General features: G+C 42.6%; 6 protein-coding genes and 1 long non-coding RNA gene across 10 annotated transcripts; 4 read left to right on the forward strand and 3 right to left on the reverse strand.

The window, feature by feature from the left end:
• Nucleotides 1-1,139: 1,139 nt before the first annotated feature.
• On the reverse strand, nt 1,140-3,935 carry LOC115727641 (lamin-like protein). The gene is made up of 3 exons (XM_030657895.2): nt 3,867-3,935; nt 3,172-3,451; nt 1,140-1,807 (listed from the first exon to the last, which is right to left on the reverse strand). Exons 1-3 carry the CDS (start codon nt 3,918-3,920, stop codon nt 1,473-1,475), a joined length of 669 nt encoding a protein of 222 aa, XP_030513755.2. The 5' UTR covers nt 3,921-3,935; the 3' UTR covers nt 1,140-1,472.
• A 1,035-nt stretch (nt 3,936-4,970) lies between these two features.
• On the reverse strand, nt 4,971-8,746 carry LOC115727638 (chorismate mutase 1, chloroplastic). 2 transcript variants are annotated; one of them, XM_048272164.1, is made up of 7 exons: nt 8,444-8,746; nt 7,574-7,796; nt 7,373-7,459; nt 6,476-6,619; nt 5,641-5,733; nt 5,282-5,525; nt 4,971-5,117 (listed from the first exon to the last, which is right to left on the reverse strand). In XM_048272164.1, the coding sequence occupies exons 1-6, from the start codon at nt 8,611-8,613 to the stop codon at nt 5,289-5,291; spliced, it is 954 nt and encodes a 317-aa protein (XP_048128121.1). In that variant the 5' UTR covers nt 8,614-8,746; the 3' UTR covers nt 4,971-5,117; nt 5,282-5,288. The 2 variants fall into 2 exon arrangements, with proteins under 2 accessions (XP_048128121.1, XP_030513751.1); XM_030657891.2 differs by having other exon boundaries at nt 4,971-5,525; nt 8,444-8,744.
• Nucleotides 8,564-26,372, forward strand: LOC125312771. The gene is made up of 3 exons (XR_007196824.1): nt 8,564-8,671; nt 14,089-14,094; nt 26,343-26,372. It is a non-coding gene; the product is annotated as an uncharacterized LOC125312771 (long non-coding RNA).
• Nucleotides 11,030-12,968, forward strand: LOC115727632 (pentatricopeptide repeat-containing protein At3g29230). The gene has a single exon (XM_030657885.2). It carries the CDS (start codon nt 11,154-11,156, stop codon nt 12,945-12,947), a length of 1,794 nt encoding a protein of 597 aa, XP_030513745.1. The 5' UTR covers nt 11,030-11,153; the 3' UTR covers nt 12,948-12,968.
• On the forward strand, nt 14,096-24,906 carry LOC115727639 (UPF0301 protein BDI_1431). Of its 3 annotated transcripts, none has more exons than XM_048272165.1 (3): nt 14,096-14,989; nt 15,078-15,858; nt 15,941-16,000. In XM_048272165.1, the coding sequence occupies exons 1-2, from the start codon at nt 14,842-14,844 to the stop codon at nt 15,827-15,829; spliced, it is 900 nt and encodes a 299-aa protein (XP_048128122.1). In that variant the 5' UTR covers nt 14,096-14,841; the 3' UTR covers nt 15,830-15,858; nt 15,941-16,000. The 3 variants fall into 3 exon arrangements, 1 of the variants encoding a protein (XP_048128122.1); XR_007196822.1 differs by adding an exon at nt 24,896-24,906 and having other exon boundaries at nt 14,097-14,989; nt 15,078-15,996; XR_007196823.1 differs by lacking the exon at nt 15,941-16,000 and adding an exon at nt 16,225-16,407 and having other exon boundaries at nt 14,097-14,989; nt 15,078-15,896.
• LOC115727636 (tRNA (guanosine(18)-2'-O)-methyltransferase) lies at nt 16,935-20,253 on the forward strand. The gene is made up of 6 exons (XM_030657890.2): nt 16,935-17,166; nt 17,270-17,738; nt 18,313-18,451; nt 18,629-18,690; nt 19,244-19,382; nt 19,704-20,253. Exons 1-6 carry the CDS (start codon nt 17,040-17,042, stop codon nt 19,839-19,841), a joined length of 1,074 nt encoding a protein of 357 aa, XP_030513750.1. The 5' UTR covers nt 16,935-17,039; the 3' UTR covers nt 19,842-20,253.
• On the reverse strand, nt 20,551-27,642 carry LOC115727630 (probable ubiquitin conjugation factor E4). Its single transcript, XM_030657882.2, has 16 exons — nt 26,559-27,642; nt 25,222-25,426; nt 24,924-25,075; nt 24,566-24,833; nt 24,277-24,429; nt 23,710-23,913; nt 23,517-23,629; nt 23,319-23,433; nt 22,853-22,942; nt 22,538-22,741; nt 22,366-22,461; nt 22,095-22,217; nt 21,628-21,720; nt 21,332-21,496; nt 21,028-21,117; nt 20,551-20,950 (listed from the first exon to the last, which is right to left on the reverse strand). The coding sequence occupies exons 1-16, from the start codon at nt 27,398-27,400 to the stop codon at nt 20,771-20,773; spliced, it is 3,093 nt and encodes a 1,030-aa protein (XP_030513742.1). The 5' UTR covers nt 27,401-27,642; the 3' UTR covers nt 20,551-20,770.
• Between the last annotated feature and the right edge of the window lie 211 nt (nt 27,643-27,853).

The following is a 27,853-nucleotide window of genomic DNA, read 5'->3' on the forward strand; positions in this document are numbered from 1 at the left end:
TTTAATTTTTAGTTAAAATAAATTTAAAATTTAAATATAAAAAAAGAAAAGAAAAGAAAATAAGAGGAAACACGGGCATATGCTTGCCGCGGTGATGGTTGCCGTCGGAGTAGTCGATGAACCCGCCAACTAGTAGGGTTGTGGCCCCTCCCGTTTGTGTTTATTTTTCTTTTAGTTTTTTTTAATTTTAGAAAACAGAAAGAGGAATAAGTAAAGAAAAAAATTCAAAAAATTTAAAAATATAAATGACGAAAATATCCCTAATCAATTGGTGAGAGGCTTTTTTTTTAGATTGATCTGATCACTTCAGGCTCTTATTTGAAATAAGATATACTTCGAGTCCTTATTTAGAATTTTCCCAAAAAGTTAGGTGACGGTGAGTGACGGTGATATCACGACAAAATACAAAAGTGGATTCTATTACCAGCTAATCAAATTTCTTGATTATTATTGAAGTGTGTTTTTGATTTGAATATATATGACTGCATCTCTTTTTTCCATCGCTTGTAAGCTCGCAAGTGCGTCAAGCCTCGAGTTCGCACAACAAGACTCATGAGACAAGAGCTGGATGTCTCGCCCGCGATCGCCCGCTTCACTTTCTTCCCACAATCGCGCCCCGAGGTTGTGCCCAGGGGAGCTCCCAAAAGATGCCGGGATCGTAGCGGCCCAGCCCCGCCAAAATCGACAACAGCCTCGACGACCCACCCGGTTCATTGTCACCTCAACTCGCGTCTCGCATCTTTGCTCTCTCCACTTCCATTGTATTCCAATTCAACTAAAGCTCGATCCTCTCTTTAAAAGTTTCGACTTGGTGGCCATGCCTCATTGCCCACTTCTATACCGGACCTTCCTCAAAAGTCTCTTTCCTGCCAAATCTACCTTTGCAGCAGATCTGATCTCTCTTCCCCTCTGTTGACCGGCCATTGAATTGATCAGTAGGCAGCAAAAGTGGCTCCAAGGTCAGAATTCATGTGATCTCGCCGCAAAAAGCTGACCTCAGATTTAAAAAGACAACCCCCCCACATGGCGAGTCCCCCGCGATAAGCTCGTCATAAACTTTCATGGCGAGGATCGTTGCGGCATCAGCGGGCCATGAACCAGTAATCTCGTGACACACCGCATGCTGGTCAAAGCTTCTAACTTCAATCTTAGAAAAAGCATGCATTCCTAGCGGAGACAGGAAAAAGGAAACAACGTTGAACTCTTCTTTTCTTGTCTGAAGCTTTGGTGTGCTCAGTTCAGGTCTTTGAGACCCGACACGGTCACAAGGTTCAAGCACAACTCACGCCATCTCCCCCTCAATCAAACCAAACCAAACTCGGGTCAACAGCTAAACATGAAGAAAAACCCTCAAGACAAATCTCCTACTAGATACAGAACAAAAGGTACCCAGAAAAGAAATTTTGTAGATGAAGAAAGAAGCATTTGCGTTTGATCTCGTGGAAAGCCCATTCTCGAGCAGTTTTTGGGGGCTAGCAGAAACGGAGGAACGCGTCCCACATGGCACCGACTGCAAAAACCGCTGGTAGGACGATCTGTCCCTGGTAAGAGGAAGCCGGGGATCCGTTCTTCTCTGGGGAGGCCACGGGAGGGGGTGGTGGGTTTTCTACATTGACAGCGAGCTTCGCTCCTCCGAAGCAAAATCCGTTGCCGCTGATGAAATAGTAAGGCCTCGTGACATTCAGTGGGACAACGTCCCTCCCTGCTCCTCTCGTCCAGTTCACCAATGGGTGATCGGAGATGCACGACTCGTAGCCCGTCTTGTTCACCTCGAGCACACTCATCTGGTTCCTATCGTACACAAAGTCTGGAAGAACGCAGAGTCAGCAAACAGCAATAGAATGTCGGCGTCGAAGCGTCGAACATAAATGGCATATAATTCAATGGCTGAGCCAGTAGCTCGTTCATAATTGAATTGCGAACCGCAAATGGTCACCTAAGATGAAAATGTGGAAACATCAGATCTTAGCAGAAAGATAAAGAGAGCGAACACATTTCAGCAAATTATGAAAATGGTGAACCAGAGAAGGTTGTTGCCCTCTACGACCGACGTATCTCCTCCACCACATGTTAAAGAGCACATAAAGATAACAACTGACTTCGTTATGCTAAGTAGGCAGCGTTATCACTTCATCGAACCAAAAAAGCTATGTATCTGGGCACCTCCTAGACAACTCAGATCGTTATGATTGAATTGGTGCTAAAGAATTTCACATACAGCTTGACACAATTTTTTCTCTGATCACATGCTGTCAAGATTTAGATCCAGGCCCCAGATACAAAGCCTCATCAGCAAGACCGATCTGAATCCTCAATCGGACAGCATTAACCGTATGACTTCTCTTCTTCCAATAACAAGTGTCTGAGAGCGCAAAGCATCGAGCCGAAAGAACAGCAAGTTTAAGAATACAAGATTGTAAACTTCCATCTTCCATGCATCATGGAGGTTCTAAGGTTCAGCACATTACGATACTTATTCAACCGAAAAGACAGTTATACCTCCAACTGACGAGGATCACCGATGCTCAAAAGAAGTTAGAAGCAGAACTGACTCTGAGGAACTAATGGCAGGAGGAAGGATTAAGAAGTAAGCAGAAAAGATCAGAAATTTTCAACCCCAAGGAAGCATGGGGCTCTCCAAAACTGCTACAGAAGAAGAAGCTCCAACAGGGGAAACGAACTGAGATTGACCCAGAGCTGCGGATCTGAATGAGCTTAGCATGACTATCTCGACCAACGTTGAGGATTTCAACTCTCTAAGAACCTCGAGATTCACTATATCTAGCAAGTTTATTCTTCAACTCATCTTAGAGAAATTACCCAGTGAGCCCCTGAACCCAACACTGTGTTACCTCAAAGAAGCAGGGGATTTATATAGCAACAAACTCAAAAGCGACTAGTAATTTTTCAGAGAAGTCGCAACTCTTAAGCAAAATTCACACAGTACTAAGCTCTTGAATCAGCATTGACATAAGAGGGAGCCAAAAAGAAAGAGCAGCACGCAACCCTGAGCTCATACTCTGTAGAATCACACTTGCGGTGAGCTCATTTACATGCAACAGTGCAAACCCATCTTCAGATCTGGCTCATTTGGATAGACCCAGAACGTTTAATGCGAGGTAACGAATTACAGATCTGAAGTTTAGAGAGAGAGAGAGAGAGAGAACTTACAGAGCCAGTCGCCATTGTAGAAGTGTTTGTCTTGAGCCCAAATGGTGTAGTTAACGTTGGTAGCCCATCCGTTGCCCATGCCCGCCCCTACCATGTACCTCACCGCCGCCACCTCCGGCAACATCACCGCCGCCAGCGACAGCGCCACCGCCAGTCCCACCAACGTGGCCGCTCGCCCCATCTCTCTCTGCGTCTGTCTCTGTCCCCGGCTCTCTGTAACTAGCTCAGCTCTTTCTAGCACTCGTGTTAACACTTCTTTCTTATAAAGGGTCGGCTTATACTGCGATTTACTTATGGTCAGGAACTTTACTAGCTACTCCGCCTTCTGGATCTACTGTTCTGTCTTGGATTAAACAACGTTAGTCCAGATTTCGACAAAAATTATGAGAAAGTGACCTGGAGCACGCTGTTGCTCACTAAGGTCAAAACAAGATTCTTTATACTTACCACGTTACCGTGGACCACCGCTTCTGTAGCCCCCTCATCATGGCTCACCGGGGGTCAATGCGAAGGGAGAACTTTTTCTGTGGACTTTTGTCTCTAGAATACCCGTTAAGCTAACTCCCAAAAAACAGGGGAATTGCATTCTAGACATTACAGTAGAATTAAAAATCAAACCTTTCCATCTTTAATCACATCCGACGAGTGCCCTCGAAGCTCAAAGATAATCACCCTTCCAATAAAAGCATGAATACCTGCGAATATCGACTAATGGTTTGAAATCGCAAAGCGCCTGAGTAAGAGCACATTTCAATTTATCAGATGCAGTGTTCCAAAAGAGTTCGACTCTATTCTTCGGCAGATGGAGCAAGCTTGGTGTTGGTAAAGGTGGTGTTCACACGTAATGTGGATCTCGCTGCCTAATTAGACGAAGTGAAAGAACATTGGATGATCAATTCGTGCAAGACAAGAAAAAGAGGGCACAAAGATGAACGTTGTGGAAGCGTCTCGAGTTTGGCAAATGAGGCCTTTGCTGCACAGATACAGAAGAAAATCAGTGGTCCCGGCGACCCACATCCTCTTACGCATTCAACCTTAGTGCAAGTGCTGGCCACCGTGTCCCGGTTCGTCCCAAAAACAATATATATATTTAAATGATTATTTGTAGCACTTGAATTAATTAACTAATGAGAAATATTTCATTATGGACGATAATTCATATCTAAATATATTCGTGAACGAAGAAAATATTGTTCGTTGATTTATTCTTATAAGCAATACAAACGATTATTTTATATAAAAAAATTCAAATCGTTCGTTTTCTGCGAAAAAAATATACGCGGAATTTCATTTTTTTGGATTTGTGGGTGAATATCCACATTTATTTCTATCAGCGAAATGGACCATCTATTTGGAAAGGCAGCTCAAATCTTTTTTGACAGTTTAACGGGAGTAAGTAGCAATCCTAGTCTGGTTTCGAGTTTCGAAGACGGGTCGTGCGCATGCGGGTCACTTTATGCGCATGTGCTGACAATAATTGCTGTTGTCTCGTCTATCAGGCAAGGTGGTATGATTTATAGCATTTTGGAACAAAAGGGAACACTCATTTTGGAACAAAAAGCACAACCGTTCAGATCATGATTAATTGAACGGCTGAAGTTTGTTACAGTTCAATCTAACGGTGAAATATCATAAAGGTACGGTGCGTTTCAATCCTGTCTTTTCCTAGGAAAACATGCAAATGCAATTTAATCCCTGCTTGGATACCGTTTCTTCAGACCGTTTGTACCCTCAACAAGGCAGACCATCAGCACGTCAACCAAACAGTATTAGCATTTTCGAAATCCAATCTCGAGGAGTGAAGAACAAACTTTGGTTTGGTTTCAGTTCGAGCAGACGACGGAAGACGAACAAGGTTTCGCATTTCCTTCAACATCGAGGGAGAATAAGCATAACCTGGAAAGTGGATACCTCTGCTATTCCGAAACACCCAACGGTCTGATATATGCGAATTTCAGCTCTAAAATGAGCTGTTATCTTTCTTGTATCCCCAAGACATCTTTGTAATATCCTCGTACTTTACATACATAGTTCCGAAACCCGACAATCGTATGCTTGTGTTGACAAAGAGATGTTTTATTTGCGATAAATAGCTTAGGAAGCTCTTGCTCCGTCGATTAATCCAATCTCCTCAACAAATACTCGACTTGAACATCCTTTGTCAAAGGCATAATCCAGTCACCATACAGATCTGCTATTAAGCTTGGCTCGATCTTATATGCTGGGTCAACTTCATGGCCTTCAACATCCACAATTACCTCCTGCCCAAAGGTTTTAGCTTTCATTTCTACTCGCTTCTTGATCGTCTCTTCGACGGCTGGATATGTCAACATATCCATGAGCCTGTCCCTGTCCTGCATGATCCGAATTGAATATTCAAATCTTAAGATCTATGGACATAACATGGGACCTATAACAGAGGGGTGGAAATGGGTTAAGTCGAGCAGGAAGGCATTCAAGGATAGCTACCTGGGCTATAATGGCGGCTTTATAGTCATCAGGGGCGGCCAGGAATTTTGCCTCGGCCACAAACTTACCATAATGTATTCTCTTTGAGAGGGCCTGTAATAAAAAGATTGCATCAGTAACAAACACAAGGCCTGGCGTCGCCGAGGGACAATGAAGACAGCCACATGCAGATGCGGACATGACACACATACAACTGATCAATGGTATAAAGACTTCAGCCCTCGTTGGGCTTCAATCATTCTTCTTCTGGAGGATGGACATAGTCTGTTGTTGATCTCAGATAGTCTCCCGGACAAATATACCAAGTTCACCAGTAAATACAATAAAAATAAACTGGATAAAGCCAAATCATCAAATGTTTAAGGCTAATGCAGGTTACTGACAAGTGATTCTTGGGACCTATTCCCTGAATTCCCTGCAACATTGTTTAGTTAATGACTTTATTGAACACGTGTACAAATCAAATTGAATGACTGGTTTTAATTCTTTTATTTAACTCCTGAAGGTGAAGGATGAACAAATGCGTGTTCTATAAAACAGTCTGACGTCAATTTTCTACTAGCCCATAATAATGGCTGGACAAATGCAACTGCCATCAAGTTTCATCATCACTTTTTTAACTTGTAGATTAAAAAATAAGCTAAAACTGCCAGGCTTTCCATGAAGGCTGAGGGAGACAGGCTGCTTTCACAAATCTAAACTGAAGCTCCCATAACCTTTAAGCCTCTGTCACCGCGTTTGGAAACAATGACCAAAAAAACCTGTTCCAACAAACCTAGACCTAAAGGGACATCTCTGCATTTGTCAATTGATTCAAGGTTAGTTGAATTTATACCTGCAGGCATATTGTGTCACAAACAGCTGTCGACCCATAATTGCCATCATCTCCTTCACTAACCAATCTTGGGAGGAGGTCCCTAAAGTACATTTGCCAAACCTTACCATTTATGTTGATTGAATCTGCAAACGGATGTAGTACCTGCAGCCATAATATAATTCATGTGGAAACATCTCAGTCATCTTAGGTGAAGAAGGACAACAAAAATTTTGTCAATAGTCTTCCAAAACTAAAGAACAAGCTTCGTAACAATAATTTGGCTATAGATGACAAAACTTGAAAAGGAGCAGATCTGTGGAACTAAAGTTTAATCGACTTGAAGGTTGTGGTATATTCAATTATTAAGCATGCTCAAACAAAAATAATGCCAAATTCATTGACGCTGGCACTTATTCAATCTGGCTCTCTAGTGCTGCACTGGTACCCAAGAAAGATGGTCGGGTCATAGTTCGACTACCGAGACCAGCTTAGTCCCGAAGAACAATTTCCCCTCGCAAAATTCTGCTCTCCAAAATAATAAACACACACACATATACATATATATATATGTATGTATACATATACATACAGCTTTCAAACATCTATGAATGAAGAATACTCGAGGTCATCACAAAGCAAGGTATTGATTCTATGTCACAGTCTTTTCAAAAAAGAGTACCTTCAAAAAAGAGTATTTGCCCAAGTTCTCTACTGGCCAAGGGCCAGATCTAGAAAGCGGATTCAATTAAGCCTCATCAATACAACTTTCAAAGTATTCACAGGAAGCACTTCTTCTTCTTGTTATTTAATGAGAAGTACCCAGGATGGATACAGATTATTGTCCTGTACAGATAGGTCAATTAATAGATTGGCAATATATCAGCAGAGTATAAGTTTGGTTATATCAAGTCTCACCTGTGGGTACTGCAGCGGTGGCAACATTGGGTCGGGCAAGTCATTTGGGAAGAAAGGATGCTCATCAGGGCTTTTGTATCTGCCGACCTAATTTATAATGAATCATGGAAACAAAGATGTGTGAAATCGAGATTTTTTAATCTTGTCACGTCTACCACCAACAAACGCACATCTATGTATCTTTCTCAAAGCATAACACACCTGACCATGAAGCTTTTCAGTTTCCTTCAACATAAACTCAACCAAAGAACCATCAAAACCATCCATTGAGAATGCATGAGGGTCGTATGTTTCAGCATTGTAACAATATTGAGCTCTCTCAAGAAGGCCAAATATTATGCTGTCCTCTTGCCGAATTAAAGAATGTCTTATACCCTCCAGCTTCAAGCTCTCGCTCCTGTCTATCCTTCTCTTCAGCGAGAATCTACGTACAGGAAAACCGCAATTCAGAGCAAGTTCCATGCAATTATCAACTAGGATATCCCATTCCTTTCACAGTATTTGTAGTGAAACTCCGGGAATAAAAGAAAAACATAAACACAATAAAATGTGTGAGAATTTGGTCTTCAGAAGTTACAGCACAAACCCAGAACAAAGCCTCATAGGTATTCTGTAACAAACACCGACACCAGCATCACTTGTCAGGAACGAGACTCAAATTACCCAGAATTCAAAGACCGCCACAGTCCACACCGCAGCAATAACTGAAATTTCGCACCTTCTACATCAAAGTTCGCACCTCAGAATTTGGATTGTCTGAGAAGAAGATAGAGGGAAGGCATTAACCTTTTGGAAGGGCACTGCCCTTTGATCCTTGGCCAAAAGCCCACAAATTATAGTTTTTTCGCCCATTTGAGGAACGCAACAAAATTAGTAACGAGTCAGACAATCGGATTACACTACCCCAGTCATGTTAACCAAACTTCAAACTGCCTCACTAGAACTCGCAAAATAACAAACAAGAAGCCCGCACGCCAAAATTCGCAGAGGGCGGGGACAAAGCACGGAACCAAGGTGGCCGAAAGAACTGAATTAGCGAAGCTCTTGCTGAAGAGGGAAGCGAAATCATACCCAGCAGGAGTGGCGGAAGCGTGGGCGCACGAAATGCCTCCTCTCGCGGAGCGTGATCCGGGACCGAGCCCCACGTGGAGGAAGACGCCATGGTCGTGCCTTGGAGGCTTGCAGAAGCGAGGAGGGGCCGCAATCGCAGGAGACGCAGCTTGGAGCAGCTTGGCCTCCATCGAAGGTGGTTCAGTGTCGAGGAAGTGACACGGAGAGAGAGAGAGAGAGAGAGAGAGAGTTAGTTAGTTGGAGCGAAGGTGTTTGGTGGTGGGTGCGGTATCGAGAAGGGGTAGGTGGGCGGCAGGAAATGGAGTCTTCAACGCGAGTCGCCTCCACCTTTGGCTTCTTTTTGCAGAGAGTGGACTTTGCCAACGCCAGGACAAAGGTGCAGTTGCGTGCGTTGGCCGGTACGTTTTCGGACGGAAATAAACGAGCGATTCTGGATCCGGTCTGGTCCGATTCTCTTCAAGAATCATTATTTCAGTTCTCAATTTCTAGAATCGAGGATCGGACTGGACGATCCAATAGGGCCGCCAACCTGTCCAATAATTGAGGAAAAAGTAAACTCAATGAGAGAAACAAGATCCTCTACCTCTGAGCAGCTCTATTCAACTGTGCCTTCCGACAGAGTTGCCAACCATAGCAAGTCCTTGAAAAGCAAGTAGGATGACCATGAAAGAACAGAAGCCATGTATTTGAATTCAACAACAATACAATGCATCCCCATATGATACTCAAAAGCACGGGAAGAAAGTTGATGCGTTCATGAGGCGGGCAAATATATTTTGAGTGATTATGGATGGAACAATGGATCGATAAGAGTTTATAGGATAGACTTTGAAGGAAGAACATAGATAAGGATAAGCTACGATCTAATTAAGGTCTAAAGGATGCACCACCCGCCAAGAATCAAAATCGGGATTCGGGATAGAAACTCACCACCAAGGTTTAACGGATAGCTGCTAATCAATGTAAAGGGCTTTTGGTATACCACCGAGGAAGAATCCAATTTTCAAAGCTAAAGAAACCGACACAAAGCAAATTCAACATAAGAGATGAATTCTCAGTCATTCATTCATCATATCTATCTTTACAATGGGGAAGATACTTCAATTATATAAAAAGACTAAGACAATGCAAAAAAGAAATAAAAGGCGACAATCTCGTCCACCACCCTTGCACAGCCAATAACAACCCCATAAGATCTAACGATATCATAGGAAACAACTTTAATCGGCCTCGCATTAATATGTTTTTGATTAGACATCAAATCAGCAACTAATGAGGTAAAATATGGCTTGAAATCAGCAATCAATCATAAATAAGAATCAACAATCAATCATGTCTTGAATATGTCTTTAAATCTTCAATCAATCGGGTTAGCAATCAATCTAATGAATTTCCATGGAATTAGCAACAATCAAACTGGTGAATTGATTATCTTATTGTAAAGGAACGAATTGAAACTTTATTATCGACATTCCTAGTTGATAGCCTTCATGTAGACACTATACACCGAAGCAAGTTGTGACCAAAATCGGCCTTGGTCCGAATAAATAATGATTGTGCGGAACTTACGGATGGAATCAAGGATTGCTCACTAACGCCGGGGATATCATTGGTGACATAATCGGATGCTCCGCATCAAAAGTTTTTTTTTTAGGGGGGGGTGTGAGGTTAACTTGCGTGAGATGCGATAGAGTCCATGGGAAAAAAAGTTTGGGAAAGAAAGAAGGAAAAATTAGATGTAGGGTTATGTTTAAAAAATAAAATAAAATCGATCGATCCGATCCGATCCGATCGGATCATGTACCCTGAAAACGGGAATTGGATCGTCTGATCACCAATTCCAACTTTAAGTACAAAAAATCTGATTGCCGCCCTCCGGAACAAAGAATCAAATCATTGCTCCGGTCCGATCTGTTCGATTTGCTCACCCATAGAAAATATGACGCAAATTATTTTTGAATTTTGATTTAATGTGTATTTTTATTTATAAACTTTTAATTTGTTCAATATTATTTCTGAACTTTAATTCAATAAGCAATATCGTCTCTAAGCTTTTAATTTATTCAATGTAGTTCTTGAACTTTTACTAGATTGAACATTTATAGAAATTTTAGGAATGAAGTCTAATAAATTAAGAGTTCGGGGACAACATTACATATTAGATTAAATTTCAGGGATCATATTAAACAAATTAAAAATTTAGGGACAAGAATAGCATATTGAGCCAAAACTTAGAGACAATTTGTGTTATTATACTTTTCGGATTCTCCCATGGATCCCGGTATTTGGTAGCTGGCATTCTTTTGGCAGCCATGCGGCACCTGTATGAAAGTCAGCACGATCACTTTGAGGAGTGGCTCGAGGAAGCCGCCTAGGCTCAAGTGATCCAAAAGACAAAATGAGCGGGCCTCAGCAAGCAATTCCCTCTTTTAGGTATGGCCAGTCTTTCGACCTGAAAAAAAAAAAAAAAAAACAAGAGTATGGCCAGTCCACCCCAGATTGCCTAGCGCGATCCAAGTTCGATCCATTTCATATGACAAAATTTAATCCCGCTTGTAATTATGAAGCAGGTTTGGGCACAGATTTTCAATTTTGATACTAGGCTCGACCCCCATATCGAGCTAAGTCAATTCCAGGATGTGCACGTTCATCAATTCGACGGTTTTGTTGCTTCCCTCCAAATTCACCACCACTGTCGTTCAATCCCCACATGCTCACATCCTCGGCTGAAGCTGGAATGTCCGTGCCGGTTCGAACGCCGCGGTGGGTGTCCCCGAGGCGGATGTTCGAGCAGAAGCTGTCGGACCTCCACAGGTGCACCAACTTGAGCCACATCAAGCAAGTCCACGCCCAGATTCTCAAGGCCAGCCTCCACGGGGACGCCCACGTGGCCGCGAAGCTCGTCGCGGCTTTCTCCCTCTGCCGCCACATGGCGTTGGCCGTCAGCGTCTTCGACCAGATTCCGGAGCCCACCGCTCATCTCTACAATATCCTGATACGGGCCTACGCGCAGAACTCGGAGGCCTCTCGGGCCTTCGCTACTTTCCTCCAGATGCAGCGGAATGGCGTTTTCGCGGACAATTTCACCTACCCTTGTCTTCTTAGGGCGTGCTGTGGCCAAACTAGCTTGTCGCTGGTGCAAATGATCCACGCCCACATCGAGAAGTTTGGGTTTTGGGCGGATATCTTTGTGCCGAATTCGCTGATTGATACTTACTGCAAGTGTGGTTCCTTGGGTGTTAGAGCAGCTAGGAAGTTGTTTGATTCGATGGCAGTGCGAGACACGGTGTCCTGGAATACTATTATTACTGGGCTGGTGAAGGCGGGGCAGCTGCTAGAAGCTCGGCAGCTGTTCGATGAAATGCCGGAGAGAGACACGATTAGTTGGAACATTCTGTTGGATGGATATGCAAAGGCTGGAGAAATGAATGCCGCGTTTGAATTGTTCGGGGAAATGCCACGGCGGAACGTTGTTTCATGGTCGACTATGATTTCTGGTTATAGTGAAGCTGGGGAGATGGATATGGCCAGAGTTCTTTTTGACAAGATGCCTGCAAAAAACTTGGTTCCATGGACAATAATTATATCAGGATATGCCAAGAAGGGGATGGCGAAGGAGGCCAGTCAGTTGTATGATCAAATGGAGAAGTCTGGATTAGTGCCTGATGAGGGGACCGTTATTAGCATTTTGGCTGCTTCTGCAGAGTCTGGTCTGCTTAGACTGGGTATGAAAGTTCATGCTTGGGTTGAGAGGACTAAATTCAAGTGTAGCACTCTGGTCACCAATGCATTGATTGATATGTACGCAAAGTGCGGTAGGTTGGACGATGCTCTAAGCATCTTTAATTTGATGACCAAGAAAGATATAGTGTCGTGGAACATAATGATCCAAGGTTTGGCAATGCATGGGAATGGCGAGAAAGCACTCCACCTTTTCTCTAGAATGGAAGAGGAAGGGTTTGAACCAGATGGAGTCACATTCATTGGCGTGTTGTGTGCATGTACCCACGCCGGTCTTGTTGATGAAGGCCTAGATTACTTTAATTATATGGAAAGAGATTTTAGGATCGTTCCTCAAGTTGAGCACTATGGTTGTGTGATTGATCTATTGGGTCGTCGCGGTCGTCTTAAGGAGGCCTTTGCTCTTGTCCAGAGAATGCCGATAGAACCAAATGCCATTATATGGGGTACACTTTTGGGGGCCTGCCGAATCCATAACAATACAGATGTGGCCTCAGAGGTAGTTAGTCATCTAATTAAATTGGATACTTCTGATTCAGGTAATTTCTCTCTGATGTCAAATATTCACGCTACAACGGGTGATTGGGACGGTGTTGCTAATATAAGGCGGGAAATGAAGAACACAAGGCTTCAGAAACCATCCGGAGAAAGTTCAGTAGAGTTGGGCAATGAGGTCCATAAATTTACAGTTTTTGATACATCACACCCTGAATCGGATGGAATTTATCAAATGATAACAACTCTGGGTTTGGAGCTTGAGTAAGAGAAGACTAATCCAAACGGGTACTAAAAGAACTTGGCATGGATGTTTCATTAGTCAATTCCGCTCCTACTCAAACTGACTGGATGCCTGGATGCGTCAACATTGAGATCGTCGCACAATGAGAAGCATATTCATCCAAGGGCATGTAGCCATTCTGATCTTGTAGGTGCATCTATCGAGCTTTAGCTATTGCTTACTCTCTTTGGCTCTTTGTGTGCATCGGACAAGCTTATTGCCGATGACGCCTATCAATGTTTTCTTCTTGAGGTTCGAACCAATCCTTGTTTTGAGTCCTGATGGACTTGAAAGAAGACTTATATCAGTGTTGGTTCTCTCATACCTCGGAGACCCACTACTAAATTGGGTGTACATAAGTTTTAGACAAGTGAGATAAATCCAAATACCTGCAGCTTCCTAATTTCTGATTTTACTCTCTCATACTGTATCCTTAATGAGTTGTACATGTTAATGAATCTGTCTTTATTTTGAGAAAAAGGCTTTTCTTTATCCCACTGATTTTCCGTTTTATCTTTGTTATCAGCTAGGATTTGCTAGATAATACTTCATCTTGACGTGGCATGGAAATATAAGCTCGGGATTGTTTATGCAAAACTGACCAGAGTTTGACACTAAACTATTGCTCATTTAGATTTTCATTCAGGGCTGGCACATTTAAATGTCATATAGATATTTACAATGTAACCGCCGAAGCTGCATATGCAAGATGAGGACATCTTTTGGGAGAGTGACGAGGCAAAGCAAAGGCAAGCTCTCCATGAGTTTTTCCTCGATGTATTATCTAGTCCTCATACCAGCCATTGCATGAGGGAGGTTTTTTCTTTTAAAAATTTGCACTATTGCATCTTGACTGTTATGAAAGCCTGCAAGGCACTGTCCCCCCAGTCAATTTTGTGAACTGCGTGGAGGGTTGGAGACGTTCACATCAGGGAGAAGACATAATTGTTGCTTGTGACTTGGTCCTAGCTGCACTCCTTTGTACTTTTGATACCATATGCATATTCTCTGTATCTAATTCCTGGTTCATGGGTAAATTGGCAGGACACCCAAAGAGGAACATTCGCATACAGAAAATCAGCCTTCCATGGATCGCTCTCCTTGAGATACTGAAGCAGAGTGATAGGAGACAGTTTTTAAGAAATTTGGAGGGAGATTCATGCTTTACCAAGCTAAGAGGTTAGTCAGTTCATTCACTGTAAAGTCTAAATGACTTTTACCGATCAGATCATCTCTGCTTTGATCAGATCAAGCATAGATAAATGGTTTATTACGTTGTTAGAAAATAACATGCTCGCATGCATGGCGGTACTGTTGTCCCGCCATCGATGTTAAAAAGATAAGAAGTTTTTAACCTATCAAATGAGAAAAGCAAAATAAGAAATACAGAGATTGTAGTCAGCAGTTACAAAAACAACTGTAGTACTATCAATATCAACTCACTGGAATACTAAGATTTCCTAAATTTAGAGAACTTCTGTTAATCATCTGGAAGTGGAAGTTAGGCAGACTTTCATCCAAAAAGACCAATAATAAATGGCTGGCCTCGGGACACGTTACCCAAGAATCCACGTAGAAAAGTCCACTTGCCTTCATCCAATATCCACAAAGTGCATGTCCCGAAACAAGGCTTCAAGCTTTTGCCACGTGGAGGTTCATATCCAATGGCCCATACTTTCGGAGAGCTTACGTAGCTGCATCCAACTGGGAACAAGACCCTTTGTGGTGCACATTCAACCTCGCTTCACCTATAAAAAAACTTCCTCAGTCTCCACCATTGCACCACCGTCTCTTTCATATCTGCATTCTGAGACTGTGAGAGGAGAGAGGATCACGTTAACAAGTTCAATTTAGTTTTAGAGCATAAGTGACAGTGATCATGGAGGCTTGCTTTCTCACCTCAAATTCCTTCACCAAGTCCATCAAGATCGTCCCTTCAGCTAAGCCCAAGTCGTTCACCCCTCATCCCAAATCAGATTCTGCTCTTACTCAGCCAAAAACCTCTGGCAGCTCATTGTCCATAAAGTGTAAGCCCTTCAAGTTTGATCGTTTTTATCCAAAGTTGTTCTCCTACTTGTTGGCTTCGAGTAAATCTCATCGAGTCTTTGATGGCAGGTTGCAACTTCGAGTCCAGCTCACCTTTCGAAGATGTTGCCGGGAGCTTCACTAATTCCGATTGGCGGTCGTTCAGGGCAAGACTTGTGGCGGGAGGAATGGCATTGAGGCCCGAAGTGCCTTCCTCGTTGGTCGACCTTGACACCCCAGTGGATCGGCCGTCCCCCGTCATGATGGGGGATAAGTGGGCCCACATCATCCACGAGCCCGAGAAGGGCTGCCTGCTCATCGCGACGGAGAAGCTCGACGGGGTCCACATCTTCGAGCGGGCTGTCATCCTACTCCTGTCGACCGGGCCCGTGGGCCCGACAGGTGTCATCCTCAACCGGCCCTCCCTCATGTCCATCAAGGAGTCCAAGTCCACGGTGCTTGACATGGCGGGCACGTTCTCCGAGCGCCCTCTCTACTTCGGCGGGCCCATCGAGGCAGGCCTGTTCCTGATGAGAGGCGGCGACGACAACGTCGGCAAGAGCGGGGTTTTCGAGGAGGTGATGGAGGGGCTGTACTACGGGAGGAAGGAGAGTGGTGGTTGCGCGGCGGAGATGGTGAAGAGGGGGGTGGTCGGGGTTGGGGACTTCAGGTTCTTTGAAGGTTGTTGCGGGTGGGACAAAGGCCAGCTGAGCAATGAGATTCGGGCCGGGTACTGGACCGTCGCAGCTTGTAGCCCGAGTGTCGTCGGGCTCGGCAGTGTTGGGAGCGTCAGGCTCTGGGAGGAGGTTCTTGGGCTCATGGGCCCTAAAAAGGTTTGGTGAGATCTTTAGATCACTTTGGGTTTGCCATTGAAGATGGAGGGTGGTCCCCTCAGATACTACTCAAAAGAAGAGAGGGCATATGATTGGAATCAAGTTATCGCAAGCTTATGAGAAATTCGAATATGAGTCACGAGATGTTATGAATGTGAATATTTTTCGTTGCACATGTAAATTAGTAGCTAAATTAGCTACTAATCCAGTAAGTTTGAGTAATAATCCCCCTCGTCACATAACATGGATGATCATTTTTCCAATTTGAATAAATTAAAAGGCTTGTTATATTTCAATTTATATCTCACGTGAATAATCCACGTGTAACATTAATTCTTTGTCTACCGTTTAAACGCACCTGATTAGTGCCCAAATTAGCAAATTTCATTAACTTGAATCAATGAAAGGACAATATCGAACATGTATCAAAAGTTCGGGGACAATATTGTACTTTAAGTCAAAGTTCAAAAACTATTTGTGTCATTCTCAATCTGATATAATATAGTTGTAAGGTTGAAGGATTATGGGTAAATTGAAGTAAACTGAACCACGTTTGTTATTGTTAGTTCCATTTGATATTAACAAGTCATTAAAAGGTAAGAGGCTAACACACTGGACAACAATTAGGATAAAATCCATAGCACGTAGGGAATGGTTGTTGGTCAATCGTAATACATCATTATTGCAATGCGGCGTGATTGTCACATAAGATATTTTTTCCGAGTTTTCATGTTGAAGTAGGCGAGAAAATATACTCTTCAAATCATAGACGTAGCAGATTTGTTGTAAATACTTAAATTTCGAGATTCAAGGTTCGATCAAACGAGAACTAAGGAAAGATAACAAGATGCAAAATAATAGTTAAGGACTTACCATTTGCTTATGCTTCATTGCTTGTGAACATGTAATTCTTCAAGCTAGGTACAAGGAAGAATGAAAAGAAAAAAAAAAAAAAGGAAAATTCTGAATTAAATCGAGATATTAAAGTGGCGGTATTGTCAATTTGCCTTGGAGGAGGATTTATTTTATCATTCTGAGGAAAAGGGACTGCATAGCGCCACAAAGAAAATGAACAGAAAAGAGCAGCACTCAAAACGACATAGTTTGGTCGATATCTCCTTCGTCCGAGGAGATTAAGGCAAAACTATCTTTCCTTACCTGTCAGCCACCTCTCTACTCGGCTTCATTCCACCCTCCGCGGCGGCGCGTGAACCGCACAATGAGCGCCTGCAAAACCCTGGTTCGCACGTCGCTCTTCTCTCTCGAGTCCAGCCTCCGGACCAGTCACCGCGTCTCATTCTCTCTCCCGCTCCGGTCTCTGCACTCTTTCCCTCCTCCTACTCGAGGTAAAAAAAAGCTTCTTCCCCTGAACACGGCTTCCATTTGCTTGCGGAGATCGCCTTTCTGAAACATCTCTGTGAGCGAGTGTGTCCTTGCGATTTGGTACAGGATTGCGCCTCATTAAACCCCACGGAGTTTCGGCGAGATGCCTCGGCTCGATTCCAGGAGCTGTCGCTCTAGTACCGACCGAAGTGTCCAACGAAGATTCGCCGTGCGAGAGCCCGTCGGAGAACACGGTGGAGCACTTGCTTATGGACCGTGAGGACGTGACGCAGCTGATGAAGATGGAGCGTAAGTCCGCGATTGGCGATTTCGGCAAGAGGTGGTTCCCTTATCTGGACAGGTTCAACTGCGGGGCTTCCGATTTGAGCAGCGGCGAGGTGTTGGAAGCTCTCGATCCGCTCATAATGGACGTGAGGAAGGAGAGGTTCAGGAACGCGGTGAGGAATCGGAGCTACTCGGTGTGCTTAGTGGTGGAAGGGCTCTGCGACTTTGGGAACGTCTCCGCCGCGTTCCGATCAGCGGACGCCCTGGGGTTTCAGTCCGTTCACGTCGTGTCATGCGATAGCTCGAAAAGGTGCTGGGTCGTCTGAGGTGAAAATGGTTCTCTTTTTTAGCTCCTTTGAACATCAGTTGCTGTTTATTTTGGTGCCTCTCTGTTAATTTTTTAGCTCTCTCGAACGTGCAACCCTATACTTTTTCTAGTTTCAAGGTTGATGAGTGATTTTTTTCAATATCTTTGAACTGTATTTGCGCATGTTTGATGCTCATAAATTCAGAAATTCAGAGTTTCAGTTTCATGTTTGCACTTTGAAGTATCCGGTTTCATGAATGCAGGGACTTCAGAAGCTCAGAAATGTAAATTCTGTGGTCGGTTTTGTTTTTGTTGGTTTTATGTGATTTCTCGGAGAGAACAGTAAATTGTCTGTTGTGAAGTGAAAAAAGGATATTGTTCAGCTTCCCGAATGAGCAATGTTTCATCTGTCTTCTTGTTGCTGCTCTTTGATGTTTCTTCTCCTTTTATTTAAGAGGACAGATACGTACAGTTTCTTCTTTAGTTGTTTCTTCTTATGCAAGGGATATGTATCCTTGGATCTCTAAGTTGAATAATCAACTTTGAATATACTTAACAGAATGAGTTTTTATTGTAGGTATAGAGAAAATAGGCATGTCAGCATGGGCGCTGAGAAATGGTTGGACATTGAACTTTGGAACTCAACCCAAGAGTGCTTTAGAGTTCTCAGATCTCGAGGTTATCGAATTGCCACAACTCATTTGGCAACAGATGCGGTATTTGTCGATTCTGCCTCTTCCATGAATTTCTCTTCTCTTACTAGTAACCAAATACACGAGTGGCACAGATGAAGTCTTCGGTTATCATAACTATGTTTTACAAAGCGTAGTTTCTGACAGTGAGAGACTTTATGAAGCAATTGTCGCTGAATGACGATATTTTTCCTTTTTCAGGTGTCCATTTATGATATGAATTGGTCTTATCCCACTGCAATTGTAGTCGGCAATGAGAACAGGTAGCTGTAGTTATACTTATCCTTCATTCATTATGACAGTTTTGTTGGCTGAACTAGTGTTTTTTCGCTTTCAAGAAAGAAAATTGCCTCTCCTTGTTCACTCCAGAAGCAGAAACTATATCAAGTTTGTCTTTTCACGACTGACTAATATGGTCAATTCAGGTTAATAGTTTTTGTTCACGACGATGTGATGTGTCGACTTCTTGGGTTATAATGCTGTTTGATTTTTGGAACCCAAAAACGCAATATAGCAGAGCTAAAATAAGAACGATCGAGAAATATTCCGTCAATCATTATAGTATCAGGAAGTTGTAGAGGTCCATATTGTCTTGCATTTAATCTAGATTGTCATGTTGAGCAAAGTGGTTTGTCTATATACTGTTCGGTCATGTAAAGTTGTATTCCCATATGTCAACTTAGTTTAGGCCTTCTCGAAATTGGAATGTGAAAACCTGGAATCACCCAGAGCCCTTGTCTCTGGGGTTATTTTATGGCACTATCTCTGAATGCGATTGCATATGTGGAGGAAGCTTTAACAAAAGTTCAATTGCAGGGGAATTAGTGATGAGGCCCTGCAGTTGTCGGATCTCCACTGCAGCATCCCGATGAAGGGCATGGTGGACTCCTTCAATGTCTCTGTTGCTGCGGGTATTCTGATGCATCATGCTGTTTTTGACAGAACTTCTCGATTGGTACGACCTTTTCTTTTACCTTCCATACGATGACTATCTGAATATTTCTTCTTTCTATATTGAAACCAGCTCATGGTTGACTTTACAATCTGCCAAATTGTGCCATTTAGTGAAGTTGTTACACACTTAGATGTCCTCTAGGAAATTCTTTCTGATTCCTTGGTTGTCACTACTTAATTGACCTGTCTATACATGTATGAAAGAGGCTATTATTGAACTCCGTATCTCATTGAGTGCTGCTTTTTAACATCTGACGTCGGTTTTTCATTTAGTTTTTATCTGTTGGAATACTAAAATCAAACTAACGTGTGCTATCAACAGGGCCACCATGGTGATCTAACAATGGAAGAAAGTCAAATCCTGCTTGCAGAATTCTCTCTACGTCACAGCAAGAGTGCCATTAGCATTGCTCATGAATATGCTAAGAGGAGGGATGCAACTCTCATGTCGAAACTTTGATGGATATGATCAAGTTGGGTCTCTTATTGTTGGCGTTTGCCCCATCCATTGTCTCAAAAGCTCAGCAAAATCTTCTCACAAATTTGAGATAAGAAAACTAGGAGGTAAAAATCTGCCACGACGTGGCATTTAAGTGCCTGGTTGCGTCTACATGAGCTGCTTGCAGCTGCAAGATGCTGCTCTTGCGCTGAAGGCGGAGGACTCCTCTGTAACCGCTGCTGACTAGGGCTGCAATTTGGCTCGTTTTGGTCATCAGGGCTCGTGAATTACCCACGTCGGTTGAAATTGATAGGAAGCCCTTGCAAGTTTATCCTTTGGGAAAGGGCAGCTTGTACCCGTCCTCTAACATATGGCTTACACAGGACCCCGATTGTGTCATTAATGATATTCGCACACATTTTTTTTTCATTAGTGAGACAATAGAATACATACCTGTGATGAGTCTGGCAGAAGATACTTGCATCTGATTTGAAAGAAGGGCAAGTGGCTTTTCTTATGGTAATCCCAAAACGCGCGCCTTAAGTCCTTCCAGCTCGGGGATAAAGGAGACGTGACATAGACATGAAATTCCCTTATGAGAAGTATCTTGGGCTAAATATTGGGAGACGTTTCAACTCAGGGGAACGTGCAAATGCTCCCTTTACAGATCGTAATGGTTTATAGCCAGTGGCTTGACCCATTCCACCATCCTGTCGCTGGAATCTTAAAATTTCGATGAACAAAAGAACCGTCAATATTGTTCCTCCGACGTGAAATTCGTATGAAAGTAACAAAAGCTCCGACCGAGCCGGGTCTTTCAGAAGCAACAAAACAATTGTGGATAAACATCTCTACACGTAACTGCAGGCATCATAATAATACACCATGTAATTATCCCCCCTAACAATTATAATTAAAACTTGACAGACAAGTCAGGTACAACGACGGTCCTAATCAATGAGCATCTCCTCATTAGTGGTTTGTATCATTGCCTTGGAAGAAGGGAAGCTCAGCCCCTCCCCACGCTTCTTTGATTCTTGGGACCTGATAAACTCTTCAATTCTTGCCTTCAGCTCGACGTTGGGAATCAGCATATCCACAGTAAGTTGGGAGCGGTTGAACGGGTCAGTCTGCAATTAAACCTTGATCAGCACCAATTGGAAAACAGTTGACATAGGCACAATCAAACTATTGAGAGAATATTTACGGTATCGCTGAGAAGATGCCTCTGAATCACCGGTCGGTCCACTGTGATCCTCGAAGAAGGTAAAATCACTGGATCCTTCATCAACGTGTACTGAAAAGATTATAGGCGAGATCAGTGCGGTGAAAACCACTACTCAAGAGTTGGAACGAGAAGGTATGCGCAACCCAACAAGCTGTTTGCCCAAAAAAACTACAATCCTTATAACAATGGAGACTGAAGGCTAATCCAGTCCTTACTCGTACAGAAGTAGATAATTACAAAAGAACTTTACTCCAAACCTCACTGAATGAAATGAATAGCATACTTGAATTGGGTCAAGAAATTCGTCAGGTATCTCTCCAAGAGCCTCTTCAGTGTCCATGGCCTCAGTTGCTGCAACTTTAGCTTTTGCACCAAGATCAAGAAACTCCCTTACAACCCTCCCATCTTCACCGATCCTACGAAGAACATCAGCTGCAGCAGCAAACAACTGGCATATTCTCCAAACATTTAGAAAATGTCAGATTTATGAGTGGCAATACTAAAACCCATGAAATACTAAAAAGTTCCAACATTTTTCTGTTCATGCAATGCTAAAGGAAGCATCCTTAAGATAATAACCTGCTCGTTGTATGATCGACCATCCTTAGAGATGGCAGCAGGGAAGATATTTTGTGAATCACCGCGTGCCAGATGAACATAGATTCTGACAATCTGCAGCCAAACAATTGAGAATTAATTACCAAACTGGTAAAGCTGTTAGCCAATCATACCAACATCCATGTTCATGTTAAATATTGAAAGGCAACAATAATTTTGTACTCTTGATGAAAGTACAACCACTCGATTAGAGCTTGCAAGATCATTCAACAATGATCCACGGCGTAAGGGCTTTTCCTTCCATTATCTTACAAATTGTGTTAACATAGAAATGTTAGGCAATTGAAACCTCTCACAATTGTTGTTCCGCAAGATTAAGTTAGCAAAATTGTTTGGTTATTCACTTCCAGCTGACTCCATCATCAAATGAGAAACAAAAATGACTTTGCACTAATATATTGGAAGGGAAAAAAGTTTATGGATTCCACCTGTTTAAGCAAATCTTTTGGACGAAACTCGTACTTTTCAGGATCCTTCAGACTAAGAGATTTTCTCTGTGGACCCACAAGTTGCAATAAGAAGTAATTGAGCATGCTGGCTACTCTTTCAACCTGAAACAAAAGGAAACATCCAGCGGCTCAAATTTGTAATGTAGTTATGCAACAGCTCTTACGGTAAACACACTGAAACCGTGCAAAATCCTGCAGCTTAAATTGTGGGATGTGGGGAATAACATGCATGTGCACTGATCTTACTTACCATCTCAGGAAGCAAGAAAGGAGCTGTAATTTGTTCTGAAGTAAATGCCAGCATGCTCACATCTTCATTTGCCAATTTCATATCAATACGAATTATCTGTCAAGGTCAAACAATGTACATTAAAAGGCATATCTCAACCACCATTTAGGCGAATATGTCCAGGTAAACCCACATTTTCCTGGGAGCGGAATTGGCGTGTTCTTTCCTGCCTCTCTTGAGCTGGTCTACGTTCCCATTCTGCAGCATTCGCCATCTCAGCTTCTAGCGTTTTAAGTTCAAGAATTTTGTTGAGACTTTCATCGAGCAGATAGATGCTATCATTAATCAGGAAGTTCAAGAAATTAAGGTAGACACCCTTTTCCTCTTCTTTGGCAATCTACAATACCAAAAATATGTACAGCATCTCATGCAGACAAGAAAAGAACATAATATTTGTATCGGAGTAAATGAAGAAGGAAGATAATTATTAGTGGACAATTGATTCAACCTGTCTCCAGATGTTACGATGACTGGGCACCTGCCACAGGTACTCCAGAAGCTCCGCGATATTATGTCGTATATTAAACTTGTCATAAAACTGCAAAGAAACAAAACCACAATAAACTGACAAAATGAGGAACGCTAGTTTCTGAAATGTAGAAAACAATGGGAAGTGAATATACGATTATATCTCATTATAACCAAAACGAAAAGAAAGTATATATTGAAAATCACGAAGTCGGGTGTACGTCTTATAATTTCTTTTCTCACTCCGCAATTTTTTTTAACAGTGGAAGGACTATATTTGGTGTCATGTGCTACATTCACATGGTCTGCTTTCTAGCTCTTCCATATAGTTAAGGAGATAGGAGAGAGAGGAGGAAAAGAGGAAGAAGAGGGGGGGTGGTGGTGGTTGTTGTGGTGTGGTGGGGGGTATTTTCAATTATATCCATAATGCATTTAGAGAGAGTAACCTGCGTATGAGAACCTGTGAACTCTATGTCCACATAAAGCTTTAGAAGATTCCTCACAAGAAATTGCAGGGAAAGTTGGTGCCCTTCGAAGAGAGATGCTGTAATGGATGAACCACTGCAGAAGATACAATCAAATCATAAAAGTTGTTTATTTAAGATCAACAGAAGAACTGATTTATAGAGAGAAATCAAAATTACCTCCTCCGAGGCATCCAGCAATTTAAAACTTCAACCATCTTTGCTCTGAGATATGGATTTCTAATGAATTGTGGACTTGCCATGAACATGATTATAAAGTTCATAAAATCATCCTGCCAAGCAAATAGAGCAAAGGAAATATATTAGATAAAATGAGTACTCTAAACCTCAGAAAGAGATGAGAAATACAAACCAGCAGGACTCCATCCAAAGCTTTTGGAATCCTTGAAGCAAAAATTAGCAACTCCATTGTATCTTCAACAAAATGCTCAGGCATGCATGCAAATTCCTTTGGGCAGTCTGATGGCAGTGGCATCTTGAACCCTCCAACCATATCAACTAACCATACCACCATTAATCGGTAAAAAGAGAGCGCCCACTGAATGAGGTCTTTATCCTTCAATTACACAACAGGTGACGTGAACTAGTCAAATTCAATTGACGATAGGATGAAACCATCATTCTGTATTGGTGTGCATGCAAGAAAAGGCACATCTTCACTTAAATATTGAATCCTTAGTTTCTCGCAAGGTTTCCATAAAAACCATGTTTGAGCATTATTTCACAAAATTAATGAATGAGCCTGAATGAAAGTCAAAAACCATAGATAAGAAAGCTTGGGATGACTGTTCACCAGGAGATAATGAACTGCTGTAGCTGTAGCAGAAAGAGGTCACAATACCAAGTTCATCCTATTGTTAATGGTTATTTATCTGACTGCTGAAGTCAGGTTGCCTAATAAAATAGAGAGCCAACTTACCCTCAGTATCTGAGCTTCATAACAAAGTTTTTCTTGGGAATATAGCTCTATTTCCTTTTCAAGGCGAGCAATCTCAACATCCAATTGTTGAGAAGGCGTATGGCCTTGCGCGTCTTTTAGTGAGGCTAAAGTATCTTCACATCTTGAAATGTCCTGATCAAATCATCATTCGGGTGTGTAAGACACAAAAAAACAGCATTATATAACTCATAAACAACTTACATGTAAAAACGTTTTATTTTCTATAGCCAATTGTAAGCATATGAAACTAAACAATAGCAACAACCACCTGAACAAGATGCTTGAAGTCAGAAAATGCTTTTAGTAGACCTAGATTAAGCACCCTCGCAGTCATAAAGAAGCATTCGCAGATAAATGGATACTTTGCCCTTTCAGTACCACTTGATTGTCCGCTGCCAGAGCTGGTGGCCTCTTGAGATTGTAACAACCGATTTTGACCCTCATTATGTTCACCTGACTTACTATTCTTCTCAATATCACCTTTATTAATCCATTCAGCAACTTCTTCTGAGGATGCATGCAGGGCAGTCAAGGGTCTAAAATAGTTGAGAAGCAACAATTAGCAGAATACTGATAAAAACAAAGGAAACTTAATCAGACAATTATACATGTAGAGCAGTCATTACCTCCAATCCAAACGGTTGCTATAGAATACATATTTCGGATCAATTTTATCCTTCTTCGACAAATCCCTATCCATAAATGGTTCACAAAGTTGAAGCATAACAGCGCCGAGATTTACAAACATGCCTGAACTTGCACAGGATATTGGATCAACCTGATACAGAAATAATGGCAAAGCGAAAATGAGGATAGCAGGAACAAATATCGGGACAACTAATGGAACAGGCTAGGCATGTTCTCCATGCATGGTTTCGGCCATCATCACTCTGTCAAGGTGCATAACAGAAGGAAAGATTTTACCTGTATATGAGCCCTTGAGGCATTTTTGTTGATAACCTCTGCAAGATATTCCAGGACACTATCCCGAGTATCGGCATTTTTAAGGAGAGAAAGAAGAACTTCCTTCAGACCAGTGTATAAGTTGTTCATGACAGTCTTGATTGTGGTGAAGGAAGATAACAAATCAGCCGGCCGTCTAGTTGACGCTTCTGAAAAGCACTGCTGGCTGGTTTTTTAAGAGAATCACGCATCACAATAAATTATAATTAGTCTTGAAAACAAATCAAGGGCTAAAGGCAGCAGATAAGTCCACTTTTTAAATAATTTCGGGGGGACATTGTACAAGTGGCCCTATGAAGTTTTGCATAAAAAGATCAAAACATAATATAATAATGTGCTTAAAAGGAAACGTATTGGAAGAGAATTCTTTAAAGTTGGAGAAGTTCCAGTTGGATGACTACCAAAACCATTTGCTCAACCCAATTGGACTGAGAATTAAGAGCATGTGTCAGAACTGCAAGCACTTTAGCCAACATCAATAAGAACGAGTTGATAGAATCTTGCATGGATGAAAATTCAAAGAATTAACAAGTTCACATCCGGTGTTACAAGACAAGCACAATGCCAAGGTAATTGTGCACCCTCAAGAATTAACAAGTTCAGCAGCATATGCAGCTTCAAGATAATGTCTTTTCCAGTCAATTCATGTTTCTTTCGAGTAATCATCGAGCATCAGTTCACTTTTCGACTGCAAGATAATTGCCAAGTTCGGACCACTAAGAGTCATAAAGGTAACATCGATGAGGTGAATGATGGCCAACAACCAGAAAAGGTTTCTTCCAATGGAACCAACAGAGAACAAAACTTGAAGTAGTGAACTTCTTTCCCTTTATCCATTATTACAAGGACGACAACAGGACAGAAGAAAGCCCTTTCTCACCGCATGGGTAATTGACATGTATCTTCTTATGCTATTGTGCTCCAGTCGACTTTATTTGACTAGTGAGCCAGTCGACTTTTGCTGGTACCAAAAGAAGTCCTCATTCTGGCAGCACACAAGGAGTTCAAGGATATATTTCTAAAGCATACTGTGCTACAATTCATTTAGTTATCTCTACACTTTTAGTTGCACAGAGAGAGAGAGAGAGAGAGAAAGAGAGAGTCAAAACTGTCACTACTGTTTGATGCTATGCTACTGAAAAGTGCGGCGCGACAATCAGAGTGAAAATTCAGATGCCATTAAGGGAAAATATCAAAGAGACTCAAAAATAGATTGAATCATCATTGCAGACAGGCAACAAAAAGTATAAGCACAACAGCCTCATTTTGACCTACAAAACAACCAAGAATGTACTCACCCCACATCAGGCTGGCCCTTGAACATCGGATGATCAGGCAACGCACTAACGGCAAAAAATGGACCCAAAATGCTAGTCATCTCAATGACACGCCCGTTCAGGTAAACTCCTTTTGGAATCCACCAACGGTGATTAACCAGCGACTTTGCGCCCATCGGGAAACTCACTAAAAGCATCAATGCCCTCAACGGCTGCTGAAAATTCCCAAGAGCAGATACCTTAAGCACACTACCCCTCAAATCCTCATACAACTGCTTCAATATAGGGTCCAAGCTATCGAAATCCGAGTCTCCAAAAAACTCCTCCAGAAACCCAGGAGGTGGCTTAACGCCTTCACTGGCGCTGCCAAAGCCCTCCACCGTACTGGCCACCTTGCCGAAAACATAAGGCAACAACGGCGAAACATTTGATTTTCTTGCACTGGCATCCGAATTCGCACCACCGAACAACTCGGGATTCCCTAAATGGATCCTACAATACGACACCGCCAACTTCTTAGCTTGTTTCACCACATCCTCCATTTCCGACTTCACCTTCTTATCCTTCATCGAACCGATCTTCCTCCCTTCATCGTATGCGCGACTATAGCACCCAATTAGGTACTGGTAAGGAGGTTCCGCGTTAGGGAAGCTACCTGAGAGACGATCGACGAGGACTCGCTCCATCAAATCTCGCGAGAGCCTCAGCTCTTTCCCCTCGCTGAGAACCTCCGCGGCCGTGAGCTCCAAGTACACGATCCGAGGGTCGGTCTCGGACGAACCGGACAGAGTGACGAGGAGTATCTTGCGCAGGATGATGTCCTCGATCTCCTGAGGCGATCTCTGAGGCTTCTGAGCGGACATGATCGAGAAAGGAAGAAGCTTTTCCGCTTCTGATTCAGAGGGTTTTGCACAAAAGCGTAGCTGGAAAATCAGTGGATGAATCAAATACTCGAATTGAGAGAGAAAATGAAAAAAAAAAGGTTCCTTTCTTGGGAGTGTTGGAGATGGATGAGGTTTCAGGAGAAGCTATCGGGAGGAGTTCAAGATTTTCCCATGGATTTTCTCGAGAAAACGAATGCGAAGTCTCTGTGTTTTGTTGCTCGGCAGAAGGAAGACTTAGGACGGACGAAAACAAGTCGACTATGACGTGGAAATGGAAAATGAGCTCGGCCAAAAACGACGACGCTTCTGCTTATGCTCGATAGGCTGTGTGGACCTGCGGCGGAGAAAGAAGGTTTGGATTTCGGCGACCCGAGACCTGATCGCGAGCCTGGCGGTCAATTGATTTGCCTGACTCGTGAGACTCGAAAGTGT

This window comes from Rhodamnia argentea, chromosome 11 (genome assembly GCF_020921035.1).
Source record: "Rhodamnia argentea isolate NSW1041297 chromosome 11, ASM2092103v1, whole genome shotgun sequence".
Lineage (NCBI taxonomy): Eukaryota > Viridiplantae > Streptophyta > Magnoliopsida > Myrtales > Myrtaceae > Rhodamnia > Rhodamnia argentea.